Source organism: Scardinius erythrophthalmus (genome assembly GCF_964197995.2).
Source record: "Scardinius erythrophthalmus genome assembly, chromosome: 19".
In the NCBI taxonomy this organism is placed as follows: Eukaryota; Metazoa; Chordata; class Actinopteri; order Cypriniformes; family Leuciscidae; genus Scardinius; species Scardinius erythrophthalmus.
The window spans coordinates 25,026,577-25,043,106 of record NC_138239.1 but is presented as its reverse complement, the minus strand read 5'-3'; the positions used below and the strand labels follow the sequence as shown (position 1 = coordinate 25,043,106).

Sequence of the window (16,530 nt, the reverse complement as noted above, 5' to 3'; positions counted from 1 at the left end):
TTTCACTACTAAAGTTATTTTTGGAATCCTAAAATATCTAACCCCAGTTATTAGAACATGTATTTTGTTTATTTGATCCTTTCCAGGTCTCCACAAGTTCTTTCCTCATGTTATGTGCACATTTTATTCCAATGATAAAAGAGTCTGAGTACATAAGAAAGCAAGTAGAACGTCTTCAATTCGTAAGAACTTCAATTTATTGATGTATAGAAATTTTCTCTATCTTTTATTTTGCTTTAGTTGTTTTTGTTATTCTGTTTTCTGCCTCTTTTTTCTTTTGTGTATTCTGATGACATTGAACATATTATTAATGCATTTTGTTTATTGTATACAAAGTTGTACATCATAAACATCTCTGTATTTTTTGCAATCATAAAGAAAAGAAAAAAGACTGAAATTACTTCTTGCGCCCTCTTTCGGCCACTCGTTGTATGGCAAAAATAAGGCATTTTCGGAAGAAACCACTGCATCCACCTAATTGACTAAAAGTGCGACACACGAAATACACATTTAAATTAACATTAGCAGACACAAGTTTAGTCTAATGGTATGTGCGCTTCAATATAATATATTTCCACCACATTTTCGCTCAGTACGCGCACATTATCTTCTGACAATTTTCCAGCCGCCCTGTAGGAGAATGAAAGTGGACTGATCCAGTAGTATTGAAAGCAAAGCTCATCGCGCAGTTGTTTGTTTTCACTCAGCGCAGTAAAGGAGAGGAGAGGCAAGGCACGGAGTTTGTGTAACGGTTTCGTTTTTAATCTTCATTGCATCTCTTAAGCCTTCTGCCATGGCTCTGTGCAGTAGCGTCGGAGCCTTGGCGTTACCCAGCGAGCTTATTGTCCACATATTTTCCTTCCTGTCAGACCGAGACAAGCTCCGGGCCTCGGCCGTGTGCTCTCGCTGGAGGGAGTGTCTCTTCTACCCTGCGCTGTGGACGGAGCTCAAGCTGCGCGTCGGCGGAGGAACCAACGGCGGCGGCTCTGGGTCAGAACAAACCCCGCGCTTAGAGTTCCTCATGCGCAAGTTCGGCTCGTTCGTGCGGGAGCTGCAGCTGGAGTTTGCCCCGGTGGACGGATACTTAAGCCCGCTGCAGCGCGGAATGGAAGCCGTCGAGAGCGACCCGCAGTTCGCGAAAGATGCGATGGTGACATATTTGGATCAGGTGTTGTGTGTTCTCGGCAGCCTGCGTAATAACAGGTAGCTATATGGATTAGCGCTCGATTTGCATGCATTGACAATACAAATCCTTTCTGTCTGCTTTGCTTACATTTGATCAGCAGCCATAAACAAACCCTGCGCATTACGTAACGCTCATGTTTGAAGCATCGCATGGCTGCCTGCTTCGTGCTTAACCAAACTGCGAGCACTTCCTATGACAAGCACAACCCACTACTATCTATTTTTGTAGCTATGATTTTGTATGACTAATAATACTTTATTTACTAGTAGGCAATCCAATAGCGATTCGTATCTTTCTCCGTATCACTAATACGTATTCACTGGATGCTATTCCAATGTAACTGGTAACAAATTGCTTTTTTCCCCCTTCTTCTTCATTGAGTTCTATGAGGATCTGTGTTTCAGATATCAATCTAAGATATTTTCTCTTTCAAATAGTCTATTTACATTGTTGCTGGTGCTTATTTCTGTTTAACTTCTAATAACGTCTAATAGTATCTATTGCAGCACTAGTACTTTAGTTGATACTAGTACCTATTTTTTTAGACATTAATATCTATCTCATTTGTTACTAGTGTCTTATCATCTAGTTATAATTGCTCATTTGTCACATGTAATTAGTTTGAATGACTAATTTATAGTTAAATTAAGCATCTAATAAGTGTAATACGATTAAAAACTAATTACATTAAAAATGTTACTAGTGATGGATGGATGGAGACTAGTGTCTGTTCACTTGCTATGTAGGTAAGCTATAGTATTAGTACCTAATGATAGTAATTAGTAAAACTGTAATAGAATTAATAGAACAACTGGGATACATTCTAATATAATCCACACATTCTTAATTTCAAAATTTGGGATTAGTAACAAAAGTGATATTATCTAATGAATATTTGCTAGTGAAAGTGAAAAACATTCTCAGCACTATTGGATTACTGGGGGAAAAATAAGCACTTGTAACACATAAAATAAATAGTTGGTTCTAAGGAGTAAAACCGCTGGCTAAACTCCCACAAGCCTTACTGCATTGTTAACATTCTAACGGAATCTTACAAAACAACGTTCAAACAACACTGGCTTTGTTTTTCCTGCTCTTCATAGATGTTTCCTGATGCTGATCGTAACCTACAATTCTGTTTATGTACAATAGAAACGCACTAGAAGGACTCATAGCCCAGAACTTGCCATGTAAACAATAGGCTTTAGTTTGAAATGTGTTAAGAACAGAAAAAAGATCTGATTATAGGTTGTTTGGTGTAGCGAGAGTTTGATTTATTGGTTTAAAAATGTATATTCCAAATTACTTGGCGGATTATTTGTATCATGCTTTTATTTATGTATTTTTTTGTAGTCATTTACAGTTATATACACTGTTATCATATAGGAATATAATTCAAGTCACATAATATATTGTATTATGTTTACATTGGCAAGACATAAAACTGAAAATTCCTCTTTGTAATTTTTCTACCCTCCAGAAACCTCCAGAAGCTGTCTCTCTACGGGGACACATGCATTCTTCAGGATGACGGGATTCTGGACAGCTCTTTTCTCAGCCAGGTCGACCAAGGCGGCAAGAAAATGAAAGAGTATGTTTTAAAGCTTCCTTTCACTCTGATTACATGCTGGCTTTGCAAATAATCTGACCATCTTGTTAGTTGTAGGTACTCAGTCAGTCTTGGGCTGTGTTCAGAATTGAATAGTAGAGTACCGCAGTGTGTATACTGTACACTTCCTGCTATTTAAAGGGGTCATAAACAGCATTTCATAAAAAAAAAAAATATATATATATATATATATATATAATGTCTGAGGTACATAAAAAAAAATCCTAATTTAGAAGTAATGAGCTATTTTCTCTCCTGTTTTTTTGACCCTCTTTTTCACACACACTGTTTTGATGGGCGTGCCGCATTCAGGACTTGGAAGTAAACGCCCACTGCTATGATTGGGTAACAGTATTGCATTTTAAAATAATTTTCATTGTCCCCACCATTTCACGTACGGAATTGTTTTGGAAACTTCCGATGTTGGAAAATATCTCGTTACATACATAGTTGAAACGTGCCAACAATGTGAAACATTTATGTGTATTAATTATGCTTAAACTTCATTTTCCACATGCAGCAAGACTTAAAGTACCGAGTTACAGTTGGCCGGACACCTAACAGTGTTTTCAATGAATTTACAATTGTTTGTTGTCGTTCTTATAAGCTATTGTTCATCTATTTCGATAAAGTGAAAAACATAAACATTGTCATTTGCAGTGTCGTGTTTTAAATAAAATGAAATGTGTTGTAATGTCTTACTGGTGACAAAAAACATGTCGCTCACTGAGGCTTTTATTCTATGTACAAGAGGCAATGATGTAGAAGTGGGCGTTAATCTTCTGCAGAGGTGGTCTTTCGTCGCACTATTACTTAATAATGTGACAAAATCCAGAACGAATGAGGACTAATGAGGAAGTTTTGAGTTCTGAAACTTACATGATATTTTTATGCTACAATGACCTCTTATATGTAAAAAAAAAATTAGATTTTTCAATTCATGACCTTTTTAAAATAGCATGAATGGAAATGTTTAAATAAAAAAATAAAATAAAAAAATGTGTATGATACATAACTTTCTACATTGTATGTTTAATTCAGAGAGTGTTTAGTTTTCTGACACTAGTGACAGAAATTGCACACTATGACTACCAATGAAAAGTTTGGGAAAGTCTGTAGGATTCATTTATTTTCACAAGTCTGTAATGTTCACCAATGCTGCATTTATTTGATTAAAAATACAGTAAAAACAGTAATGCTGTGAATATCATTACGATTTAAAATAGTCATTTTCTATTTTCATATATTTAATTCCTTCATATAGTTATTCCAGTGTTGGCAAAAGCTGAATTTTCAGCATCATTATTCCAGTCTTCAGTGTCACATGATCCTTCAGAAATCATTCTAATATGATGATAATATGAAACATTTCTTATTATTATCAATGTTGGAAAAAGTTGTGCTGCTTAATATTTTAGTTTTTTTTTTCCAGGATTCTTTGCTGGATAAAAAGTTTGAAAGAACAGCATTTGTTTGAAATGTGTTTTTTTTTTTTTCTGATCAATTTAATGCATCATTACTGAATCTTTTTTTTTATTTTTTATTCTGAATGGTAGTGAATGATTTTGTCAAATTGTTCTGCCTTTGCATTTATCCTCCTTTAAAAATGATGATTTCTAACTATATATCAAACTGTTCTAGGATCCAGCAGCTCTTTGAAGAGATCCTGTCCAACAGCAGGCAGATGAAGTGGTTGTCATCTGCGTTCATGCTCTGTGTGGTGACCCCCTGCTCTCTGGCCTCTCTCTCCAACGCCAGCACCAGCTCCCTCGAGCACCTCAGTCTGATCGACAACCAGCTGCCCAGCCTGATTTCCACAGTGGAACTGGAAAGGCTCGCTCACCTGCGGTCTCTGTCGCTAGACTTCTGCGACTTCACCTCGGACATGTGCCGCCTCCTGGCCTGCGGTGACCGAGCGCCCCTCCACCGCCTCTCTCTCTTGCTCAACGGCGCTGCTTTGGATGTCAAGCCTTTGGATGGCACTGCCGCCGAGGAGGACTGGAAAGCCCTGGTCCGTCACAGCACGAACCTGCGCGTCTACGTCATGGCGATGGATGTGTGCAGCCAGGACCTTCTGCGTGTGCTGAAGCCCAGCGTGCCCCTGGAGCGGATCCACCTGGACAGCTACAGCACTCTGGTGACGGATGGGGTCGTGGAGCTCATCTCGCAGCAGTACCACAGAACCCTCAGCCACTTCATCTTGATGAGAGACGACGCCGGATTCCCAGACCTCAGCGTCAACCGCAATGAGGACCCACTGGTTCTCCTCGCCTGGCGCTGTGTGCACCTCGCTGTCTTGATCATCCATGGTAAGTGGACATTTGAATAATTTATAATAAATAAATAAATAAATAAATAAATAATCTATTTGGGAAATCATGTCTCTTTTTTTTATATATATATTATTTTTTAAAACCTTTCATTAACAAAAGGCATTAACAAAAAGCCCAATACAGTGTCAAAATTGGACATTCCATCCAAATGAATGATTATTATAATCATAATAATATTATTATAATAATAATAATAATGTAAAATAATAAATAGAATTTAACATATAGCCTACACATTTACAAATGAATATCAAGAAATGTCAAGAAAATTGCATAAAATATATTTATGCACCATGTATCCTAATCTGTTACATTTGTAGTGTGTATTGTGACTATTAGACAAAAATTAGATGATTAGACTTAAAATTAGACATTAGGGTGATTTATTTAATATCTAATCTGTTTATATTTCTAAAATTATTTTTTATTATGTAGCATTTTTATTTATATTTTATTTAATAACATGCCCCCCCCACACACACACATTTTCTATACTATATGTCAGCTTCATAACATCAATGTTTTTAGATGATTTCCCCCCTCTTAAATGGGTGACATTGGTAGCCAACAATAGCAGTAAAACAAAATGGCTCCTGGATTTAAAATGTGCTATGCAACACTGTTAGCCATCAACTATGTCAGATTTTCTGTTTGAATGTGGTGACGGTTCAATATATGCAGCTAAAAATCATTTTCGATTCTAGAAATCATGTTCAATTAATTCATTCATTAATCTAAATACTAGATTTGCAGTGGGAATACACATTGTTTTTGAATCTTTGCTGAAAATAAGGATTTTTGCTGCTTGTTCAAATTTAATTATTAAAATGAGCTAAAGTGACACAATTGCTATACATTTTGTTCTAACTTAATTTCATTGTGTTCAATCAACTTAAATATATTTAAAATTGAAGTTTGCTTAATCCACTTGTGTTGGGATTACATTAATGATTTTTGTTGCATTAACTACAATTGTGTGGAGGATTTTTAGTTCCCAGCATGCTTTGCATATGGCTGGATCAGCAGAGTAAATGTTGGAATTAAGTGTTATTTTATGTGTTTTTGAGTGAAGGGAAAGACCTGTTAAAGTTTGATGTTATGTTTGACATGTTGAAGTTTTTATGGTTCCATTGTGCTGAAGAATAGAGCTTATGGTTAGTTGCGATGGCTGCATGTACAAAGACTATGACACACGATGAGGTATCTTTCTACTTGTTCTGTGCAAGTTGCAGACAGTCTTTTAATTGTACAACATAACTGAATGTCAAATATAAACGGGTCTTTTCCATTTACTCAAAATCACAGACTTGAATATAATGGAATCTACTCAATGTTTTTAGTTATTTCAATTCAAATATATTAAGTTCAACTAAAAATATATGCTTAAAATTAAGATATCTAAATTGTGTAACCACTTTAATTTTTAGTAAATTCAAAAAGCCATTTTTTTTTTTTAACCGATTAATCAAATAATTCCTTGGTATGTCACTTTTGGATCCTGTAGTTTTTCCTGTAGTTTTACCGTGCAAAAGTAATTGTTCTTGCTTCGCAGGCTACACCGTGTGGTCCCACAACCTCGTGGCCATCTCTCGCCTGCGTGGGTCCAACCTCAAAGTCCTGGAGGTGTCCGAAGAGAGCATTGACTTTGACCCGGACCAGTCGGTGTACATCGAGGGAGATCCCGTCCACAATCTAGTCAAGGAGGTGTCCCTGGGCCTGGACCGCGTCTGGCATCCCTCCATGGACAACAGCGTGGTCCTGAACGAGCCCACTCAGCACTTCCACCGCGAGATGCAGAGTTTCAGCGCGGGCATGTAGACTCACCAAACGCCCTCTCTAACCCTGTGCTTGGTGATCTTTCACTAAATGGGCCCTTCTCATTTTACATATTGTTTTATTTCTTTCATTGCTTTTTGATTTGTTTTTGTTTTTTCTTGTAGTGTGAATTTAATCCTTTATATGTGCTGTGTTTAATCAGTATTAGCTCTATATTTATATCTATATCTATATATCCTGCTTATTACTAGGAAAGTATAGTTGGGTATTGGTTTAGTAGCTAATTGAGTGAATGGTAGAGATGGACTTTTATACAGCTAGCTTAAAAAGTTGTACAGTGAGCTGTTCATTCTCTCGCTTTGTCTGTTTGTTGGTTTCCCCTTAGAAAGTGTGGAGTTACCTCAAACTATCAGTTGATCCTTCTTGGCTTCTGCAATGACGAAATCCCATGTTCACGTTGACCTTTTTATAGGGAGATTAGTCTTCCAGCCAAGGGACACGGCTGATCCACAATTACGAACCTTCCTCTTTGTTCATCGCTTTGTAATTGTTATTCAGAAATGAGGATTGGTGGAAACGACGTGTTCGGGACGCAGATCCCGCTGGTTTTTCTCAACCTGGAAGTAGACGCACCTCTGCTGGTGAAACCAATCGTAGAGGTTTTCAGTCTGGTGTATGACACCTGCATGCTGACCGCCCTGCAGCACAATATCTGGGCCCAGCCATAGGTGTTTTGTTCTTTTTTCTTTTTTTTTTCTTATGTGTGTTTTTGTTGTAAGTCCTTCCCGTCTGTCTCAGGTAGGCAAGAATTATATGACAAGGAAGATGAAGATGATGGTTATGATATTTTGGTAAGAGTGATAACAATCAGTTGATAATTGTTCTTCTCGAGTCACAGTTGCCTTGAACTCCCCCTTTCTTCTTCATAATCAATGTGTTTTTGGCCTCGGACTCGGTCTGTTCAGCGTTATCGTCGTCGTAGTTCCCCAACCGAAGTGCAAAATCCTCATTGGATCGTTATTGAGGGCGAAAACACGCTCCGAACGGATTGAATCCAGGCCGTGGTATTTCATCTGTAAAACATTAGATGGCGGGAGACAGACGTTTGCTTGTTCCATATCTCAGGATTCCTGCACTTGCGGTACTTTTCCAGAAAGCTTTTGTTGAAGCTTCGTTCAAATGGTTGGTGTGCTCGACGGGCAAGATTTTGTAGTGTTTTTTGGAGGAAAGAGAGCTCTTCCAAAAGAATGTGCTTTAGAAGTTGCTGGTTTTTATTTTTTCTACCTGTTTAATTTCCCTAGTTTAGCATTTGAAGGTCAGTGTGTTTTTTGCTTTTACATATATTGTCTCTTCGCTCCTTTATTTTAAAATCAGTCGAGGTAGATCGTGGTTGCTTGCATAGCTGAAATAAGTGAATGTCAAACTAAAGCCTTCTTGAAAGCGGCAGCGTTTTTGCTCTGCAGAATCCCCCTCTTTCCTGAGCATATCTTTATTTTCTCGTGCTCTAATAACGAAGCGAATCGTCAAAGAGTGGAGTACTTTTAAAACCGTTAAGTTGCCTCGCTAACTGTTACTCTGTCAGGCCTCAGAACTTCCTGTTATTTGGCGGTATCCACTACCCGAAGCCAAACCAGGTTTGAAATGGAAGCCATCGCCCCAATCTTCCTGGAAGATCCGCACTTATGACAAAAACGAACAGCCAAAGCAAACCTTCGCAGCGTGAAAACGATCTTTATATGCAAGCTTATCAAGTGAGCGGTGACCTAGATCTTGTCAGGATTTGTAATATGTGGTCCAAAAAAAGATTTGAAGCAGTTAACCAATGAGGTCGAACAACTCTTGGCACACGAAGGCCTGTTCGTAGGGTTGATGTAAAGAGATCCAGCTTGACTAATTGTTGACAAGTTTACAACCTATTGTGGTACCCATGTCAACATTGGTGAAAACGGCAGCTTTCTGTGGTTGGTGGCACAGAACGCAAAAAGGGTCGTGTGAAAAGTCATTTGTGGATTAAAATCTGTTCAGTTCGCTCCCTTTTTGAACAAACCACGGATTAAAAATGTTGTTTTCAGGTGCGTTGACATAGGTGCCAAACATCCTGTAATGATTATGTTGGAATGCTCTTAAACGCATGCTAGTAGTGGGATTCTGTGTTTTTTTTTTTTTTTTTTTGAAAAGTTCTTCTTAGTACAGCACCAAAAAACGATTTCAACAAGTGTGAGCTTGTTTGTTGTACATCGATTTTGCCGAAGGACTTTAGTTGGCGGAGAAAGACTGCGCATGACACGTTACAAACTGCTAAAGCATTCATACCGTGCCTAAAACCCAGAATAGCTTTCATTTCAAACCCATGTCATTCGTACGTCCCTGGTCGACCAAGTCTACGAACCTTTACAAAGACATAGCATATTTAAAACCGCCAGTGTTTTCTTGTTTGCGTCTCGTTTTGCAATCTTTCTGTCTGCGTGTGCGTGTGCGTGTGTGTGTGTGCGTGCAAATGTCGTGTAAGCGTTCAAAAAGTGCATACATCAGAGAAGGAGGTGTGTGTTCAGTACAAAAACGTACCACTTCCTCAGCAGTGAACAGGAAACAGCCATTCTCAGGGTTACTGTTAGACGTGTGGAGGAAACAAACAAGAGTCCAATAGCTCAGGCCTCTCACCATGAAAGTTTCCATTTAGTGAAGAATCTTCTTAACAAAGTCACTGGATTTAACTTCTGTCAGCGCATCATCTGCGCCAGCTGCCAAAGATAACGGTGATACGACTCTTTTTTCGAAGTGCCCACATGCTGGCAGAGGGCAGGGCCAATGGCTGATGGGCCCAGATGTACTACTACTATCGTATTACGACAACTACTATTAGATAAATGTACTAACGGAGGGAGGGGAGGTTGGACTTGGGCGGTGGTCCACAGCTGTGCTGTGGCTTTGGTCAACATACGTTAGATCTCTCTTAACATGCACCTGTTTCACTGTGAAGAGTGAATGTAATTTAACTATTGAAAATCAAGGTTGGTTCTATCAGACCTATAAGCTGCTATGAGACGTGTTAGGAACATTCCACTGGGGAGTTAAAAACAAACTAAAATGGCCAAATGTCTGCATGAAATGATTATTTTTTTATTCTTTTCTGTTTTGTTTTGGGCTGGGGCGGGATCCTGGAATCAGCGTTCGACTGGTCCTACGAGGAAATTCTTGAGCCATTTGAGAGCGCACGTAGGTTTTTATTCACGATCGATTCGACCAGTCGGTTGTTACAACTCAGTTGGATCCCAGTGTTTTTTTTGTTTGCGTTTTTACTTTCAGAAACGTTATATGCATTTCACAATCTCGTAGTAAAGAGAAAGAGGGCTGCTATGACCCCATCTGAGACGGTCAGTGTTTTACAGCTTTTTCCGACAGCTACCTTACCGATTATGAACCTCACGCCAGCCTTTGGTAAATCGAACCGTTACCATGTTTCCACTGCAGGTCAGATCTCGAGCTCGACGCGGGCCTCTCTTTCTCTCTCTGGTCGGCTTGCGTTAAAGGCGAAGTCAAAAACTATGCAAACGGAATGCATACGATCCAATGGCTCTTAACTTCGTTTTTCTTTCTTTTGTGCTTTTCTTTTGCTCCTTCTGTCACTCAAATGGAAATAACCTAACTTGCAATGATACTTGGCCTTATTATTGTTATTATTATTGTTTTAAGATCTTGATTCTTCGGAAGCCGGCTCCGTTTCAAGGGCGACCGTGGGTTACAGACATGGTCTCTATGAGACTGGCCAGAAGGCCCCAGTTATAAGTGGTACGAATGTTGTGCATTTGTATAAAATCAGGACAGTTTGCAATAAAGAAGTGGCCATCATGGGGCACCAGCAGTGATAAGACCAGACTGCTACCTTATAAACTTAATGGGGAGTTAAAAAAGATAACATAAATCTGCATATGCGTATATATATACCAACGTATATACTTTTATGCAACACATGTCCGGGTTCTATTTATGAACATTGAAAAAAAAAAGGTTTATAAGCGTTGTTGTTTTGCAAAAATGGTTTTACCATCTTAAATGTTTAATATTTGGGCAGGTGTGTTCTGTCTACTATTTGTCTCCGGTGAGCACATAGCATTGGATTTTATATGTACATCTGCAAACAGGAAGTACTCTGGCACAGGTGTGAACATGCCAGGTGGGAAGATTTTAATGAGAAAAAAAAGTGATCTCGAGGTTCCACGATAAAGAAGAAAAACCTTTGAAAAACTTAACTGACAGATATTGGGTAAACCAGCCGAATGTTGATTTGAATTAATGTTGAACGAATGCATTTTCTTTTAATCGGTAAAATAAAAGCATACAAAATCAATCTCGTTTCTGTGTATTCGTACAGTTACAATGCATTTTGTTTTCTTCATTCTTCACAATGGGAGACTGAATGAAAAGTTAGAAAGAAATTAAATTTTAAACCCGCAATTTCTACTGGTTTAAGTATTTTAGAGCTTGGCCTACCTATGTTCATTATAGCAATCTTTCCAAAAGCTTATCCCCATCTGTAAATTATGGACACATGGTATGTCAGTGTGATATTGGTTATCAGATATTTTATTCTGTGAATTTATCAGTTTCATGGTTTAATTAATCTTACTTAAAATGTATAAAACATGTTCCGATCACATTGTACTTGAGCTCAGTAAAGCACATAAAACCAAGGTGATTGTTGAGTGGCTGTAACCAAACCAAAAACTTATATTTGTTAGGCATTTCCTAAATCACCACATTAGTTTATTCCTAAATTGCTCAAATATGGGTAAAAAGTGTAATCGTACAGCATTAAACTACTGCAATTGCACATATTTAGATATTCAATTGCAAACGCTCAGTTTCCCTGTTTACATTTACATTACCTTTGTACACTTGTAGTTAATCTTTACACTTAAATATATCTTTAGCAAATCACAAAATGTATGTCCATTTTTCATACCGTACATTGTTGTGATGCATACATTTATGCAAAGCATTTAAAACAATTGATTTAATTAATAGTATACTTTTTTTTTAATATTAGCCAGCCGTTTATCGGATATCGGGCATAAATAATATGAACACTATTATCAGTATTGACCAGCACTTAAATATTTCTGAATTTTATCCTGGATTTTAAAAAGTTTTTCATGATTGTGGAAACCATGAAGTGTTTGCTTTATATCTTAGCACAGAAAACTGAAAGTAATCCAATGACATCTTTATTATTAATGTATATGATTTCATCAGACCATGTATTTTTTTAAGGCATGAATTGTTATTTGAGGAAACTATAAATATATATATATGCGCTACATGGACGGTTCTCTGGACTGAGTAGTTGGATTTGTCGAGTTAGTTACCAAAGTCTGGGTTTCAACAACATCCTATTCACAATATATACTTAGAGCACTTTCTATATATACAGTCTGACAAATAAGAGGACCTTTCATCAACTAGCTTCAATTTAAAAAAGCATCATAATATTACAATCCTGAGCACCTATAATCCTATAAGGCAGTCTCATTGACTTTTTACACTTTACCTACAGGTTCAGAAAGGCTGCACACTTGCACTGTACCTGAAACACAGACATCAACTTCCTCTTTGTAAAATAACCAGTGGTATGTGCTGTATCCTTTGCCATGCTTGCTCTTTCAAACAAGTTTCGACTAAGACAAAATAGATAACCACAAGGCTACTGTGGTTACATATCAAAGGAAACACCCCCTGAGCACAACAACAGGAAGCTGAAAACAGTCTGCAGGAAGAGAGCGTGAGATGGGAAGATCAGATGACATCATGAGGAGAGGGCGACTGGTTGGGCGGCTGCTCGCTGCCTGGTGGAGAGGGTCTGGGAGGCGGTCCGGGGGGGAAACTGTCACACAGATGTCGTGGTGGAAGATATCCCATATGTTGAGGGAGCGGCATTGGAGCTCTGGGAAACATTCCAGGGGGAAGTGGCCCTCGCACTAGAGGAAATGGTGCTAAAGGTTATCAGTTTGTACGCAGTATACATAGAATTTAAATAAAGGTGTAAAAAAAGAAATCCTAACTCGTAATAAATCAAATGGCAAAAATTTAAGTAATAATAATGATCATATTTTATCAACTTGTACTAGGACACTGGCAAATAATCAGACTGAAAACTCTGAAATGATGCAGCCTTTTGTACAAATTCCCATGAATGTAAATAGATTAAATAATTGAATAAATAAATGTGTAAAAAAATAAAATAATCCATATAGCCGTTATTCCTATCATGTTATAAATCCAATGGCAAAAGTAAAAGTGTAATAATAATAATACTCAAAATTCTACCTCATATTTCCATTAGAATATATATATTAATGAATTAATAATACATATAAACATCCAAGTAGCTTCTTATTTTGTAATAAATGAAATGGCAAAATTAAAGTCTAATAACATAATATTTTATCAATTTGTACTAGAACACAAAACTGAAGTGATGCAGCCTTTTGCGCGCACACACACACATTCATATATATATATATATATATATATATATATATATATATATATAAATTGAGCTAAAAGTTAAGTGTAGTAGTAATGATGAGAATTGCTCGATTTGATCAGTGTCAAATAATAAGCAAAATAGCAAAAATTGAGTAATAATAAATTACTAAAAATTATATAATAATTACTAAATAATGTTAACCAATAATAATCAACTTATCAATCAAATCATTTATCCAATTTATTTATATTTTTTTCAAATCTAAATTATTTCCCAATAAATTTCCCAAAAAAAACCTCACATTTCAGAAGCTAAATTTGCTTCAGATGTACTTACACTTTGTCTTTAATCTGACATTTTAACAAAAATTTCCACCTGCACAAGTGGAAAAAGTGAACTTACTGCCCATGGGGGGAACTCCTGGCCCACGAGGGGGAAAGAACTCCGGAGGTCCATAAGGGCCCCTGTGTGGGAAACGTGGGTCCCTAGGGTCCATCGGTGGAGGTATTCCCATTAACGGGGGACCCGGAGGAGGTCCCATTCTTGAATCTGGATCCGGGGGCAATCTCATGTCACCAGGCATCGTGGGAGGACCCTGTGAGAAGACACATTTCAGTTATGGCTGTGTACAAAAACTCCATCGAGTGATATAGTACAGAGAGGTTTACTCACTTCTCTGCTCTCATTCTCACCCATAGATGAGCTGTTTCTTAGAAATGATGGATCTGAAAAAGAAAAGCAGAGAGAGTAAATAATTTAAGGATCTGTGAGCCAAACTCTCAATCTTACATTTTCATTTTCATTTAATTCTTGAGGATTGTTGAAAAAAAGTGCTCATTCATGCTTTGATAATGCCATTACATGAGCTACATAAAAACAAGTTAGCAAGGAGTTTCTGCCAATAATGGTACTCGAATTACCATGGGAATATGGAGCTCAGTTTTTCCCTATTATTTATGATGTTAGGCTTGTATATATGAGTCATATGGGCTATTTATAATTGTACAGTTACAGTTGACCTTTAAGAGAAGCAGAGGAGAAGTCAAACATATTGTAGAAGAGGTCACATGGAAAGGCTCACCTGATTTGTCACCCAAGTACGGAAATCTAGGAGGCAAAGGACCCATAGGATACAGTCCTGGAGGAGGCCTTCTATATGCCAAACCTGGATCTGGGAGAGGGTGACCTAAACATATTAAACATATTAAAAAAATACATTCATTTAGTTAATTATTATTATTATTATAACTAAACCTAGAGCCTTTTGAATGCATATTATGGCATCAGATAAAACATTTATATATTTAGGTAACACTTTATTTTACAGTTTCTTTGTTACATATGTTACATGTACTTACCATAGTAATAAGAGTAAATTATGCATAATTACATGCAAATAGCCCTCAACCAAATCCTAATCCAACCCTAACCCTATAGTAAGTACATGTAGTTAATTAATATTACACAGTACTTAAATATATAATTACACTGTAAAAATGACACCTTAAAATAAAGTGTAACCTATTTATTTATAAAATAAAAAATGATATAAATATAACTAAACACTACAACCTTTCAAACACACTGTACATTACGGTTACACTTTATTTTAAGGTGTCCGTGTTACAGTGTAACTATACATTTAAGTACTGTCTAATAATAATTAACTATAAGGTTAGGATTAGAATTAGGGTTTGGTTAAGGTTAGTTGCATGTAATTATGCACTATTTATAGTAATTATTACTATAGTAACTACATGTAACAAGGCCACTGTAAAAAAAAAGAAAAAAAAAGTGTTCCCTGCATTACAAATAAAAACTTAAGTTATTATACACCTAAAAATAACTGGCTGATGAACACAGAGGATGCAATGGTAATGATGCACTACACACAATGTAAAACCATCACTGTAGGTTTGGCAACGATGATAATGACATTAAAAAATACAGTGATGTCCTGTGCTCTTCACGCCTGCAGTATGAAATAACTAATGACTGCGCTGAAGCGACAGTATTAGGCCCAGCAGTGAGGAGCAGCAGGGGGCAGTGGGACAAAGCCTGACGCACTGGCCAAAAACGCAGAAACGTCTAGAACAAAGAAGGCCCAGTTCTGCGACTCTTCAATGAGCTGTGCGGCTGAGTCAGCGCTTCTCAGCGACCTCTGAATAACTGAGTTTGAGCTTCAGTAACAGAAACACCTCACCTTCACACAGTTGGCTAAATTACAGGCACAAGACTGTTCAATAATTGGTATTCAGAAATAAATAAATAGCAAACTGACACTGAAATGAGCAAATAAGCCTCATTGTTTGCATATTGTACATTTTTGAAGTCAATTTCGGTAACACTTTACATGAACTAACATTGAACAAACCATTTGTTACAGTATTTATTAATCTCTGTTAAAGTAAAAATACAGTCGTTCATTGTTTGTTCATGTTAGTTCACAGTGCATTAACTGATGTTAACAAATACAACATTTGATTTTAATAAAGTATTAGTAAATGCTGAAATGACTATGAACTAAGATTAATAAATGCTGTAGAAGTATTGTTCATTATTAGTTCATGTTAACTAATGTTAATTAATGAACCTTATTGTAAAGTGTTACCTCAATTTCAATTCAAGTCAATTTGTAATATTAGTAAAAATGTCTTGCATTATAATCTAGTTTCACACAACCATTTCCTCCCTCTCGCTGACTGTCATAAATAAACAGGCGGTTTTTGCTATGCATGTAAATGACCTGTTATGATTGGCTAACCTCAGCGTATATGTAAAAATGAGAACTTATGTTAATGTGCTCATAGTTCTTGACTTTTGAGAGCTAGAGAAGCATTTCCTCCTGCTACAGGACAGCCAGAGCAGTGGGAACATCACTGTACCTGGAGGGCCGGGAGGGCCCCTGCGTTCCCTGTCCCAGGAGGGAGACAGTGAGCCACTATCAGAGTGAGGGCCACTCCGCTCAAAGTCTGGCCCACCACTAGGGGGCTCTACCATGCCTCGGGATGCTGATTATGTGACAGTGAGAGTGAAGGAAGATGAATGGAGTAGAGAGACAGCACATCCAAATATTTGAGGAAGTTAAGAATGGAAAAGGGAGGAAAGGGAGACAACCAACAAAATATTAACGAGGTAA

General features: G+C 37.4%; 2 protein-coding genes across 2 annotated transcripts in view; one reads left to right on the top strand and one right to left on the bottom strand.

Annotated features, from left to right (window-relative positions):
- Nucleotides 1–648: 648 nt before the first annotated feature.
- fbxo33 (F-box protein 33) lies at nucleotides 649–11,250 on the top strand. The gene is made up of 4 exons (XM_081347755.1): nucleotides 649–1,203; nucleotides 2,667–2,777; nucleotides 4,437–5,104; nucleotides 6,681–11,250. Exons 1-4 carry the CDS (start codon nucleotides 794–796, stop codon nucleotides 6,944–6,946), a joined length of 1,455 nt encoding a protein of 484 aa, XP_081203881.1. The 5' UTR covers nucleotides 649–793; the 3' UTR covers nucleotides 6,947–11,250.
- mia2 (MIA SH3 domain ER export factor 2) overlaps nucleotides 11,068–16,530 on the bottom strand; it is a 23,370-nt gene continuing 17,907 nt past the window's right edge. Inside the window, exons 26-30 of the mRNA XM_081347828.1 lie at nucleotides 16,277–16,402; nucleotides 14,473–14,577; nucleotides 14,064–14,116; nucleotides 13,794–13,986; nucleotides 11,068–12,879 (exon numbers count right to left, since the gene is read on the bottom strand). Coding sequence (XP_081203954.1) covers nucleotides 12,698–12,879; nucleotides 13,794–13,986; nucleotides 14,064–14,116; nucleotides 14,473–14,577; nucleotides 16,277–16,402 — 659 coding nt within the window. The 3' untranslated portion in view covers nucleotides 11,068–12,697. The remainder of the gene's footprint in view (nucleotides 12,880–13,793; nucleotides 13,987–14,063; nucleotides 14,117–14,472; nucleotides 14,578–16,276; nucleotides 16,403–16,530) is intronic.

Excerpts from the sequence above, each read along its gene's own strand:
- fbxo33 (XM_081347755.1), top strand. The coding sequence starts at position 794 with ATGGCTCTGTGCAGTAGCGTCGGAGCCTTGGCGTTACCCAGCGAGCTT. Across the intron at positions 1,204-2,666 it reads GGCAGCCTGCGTAATAACAG|AAACCTCCAGAAGCTGTCTC; the intron begins GTAGCTATATGG and ends TCTACCCTCCAG. Across the intron at positions 5,105-6,680 it reads CGCTGTCTTGATCATCCATG|GCTACACCGTGTGGTCCCAC; the intron begins GTAAGTGGACAT and ends CTTGCTTCGCAG.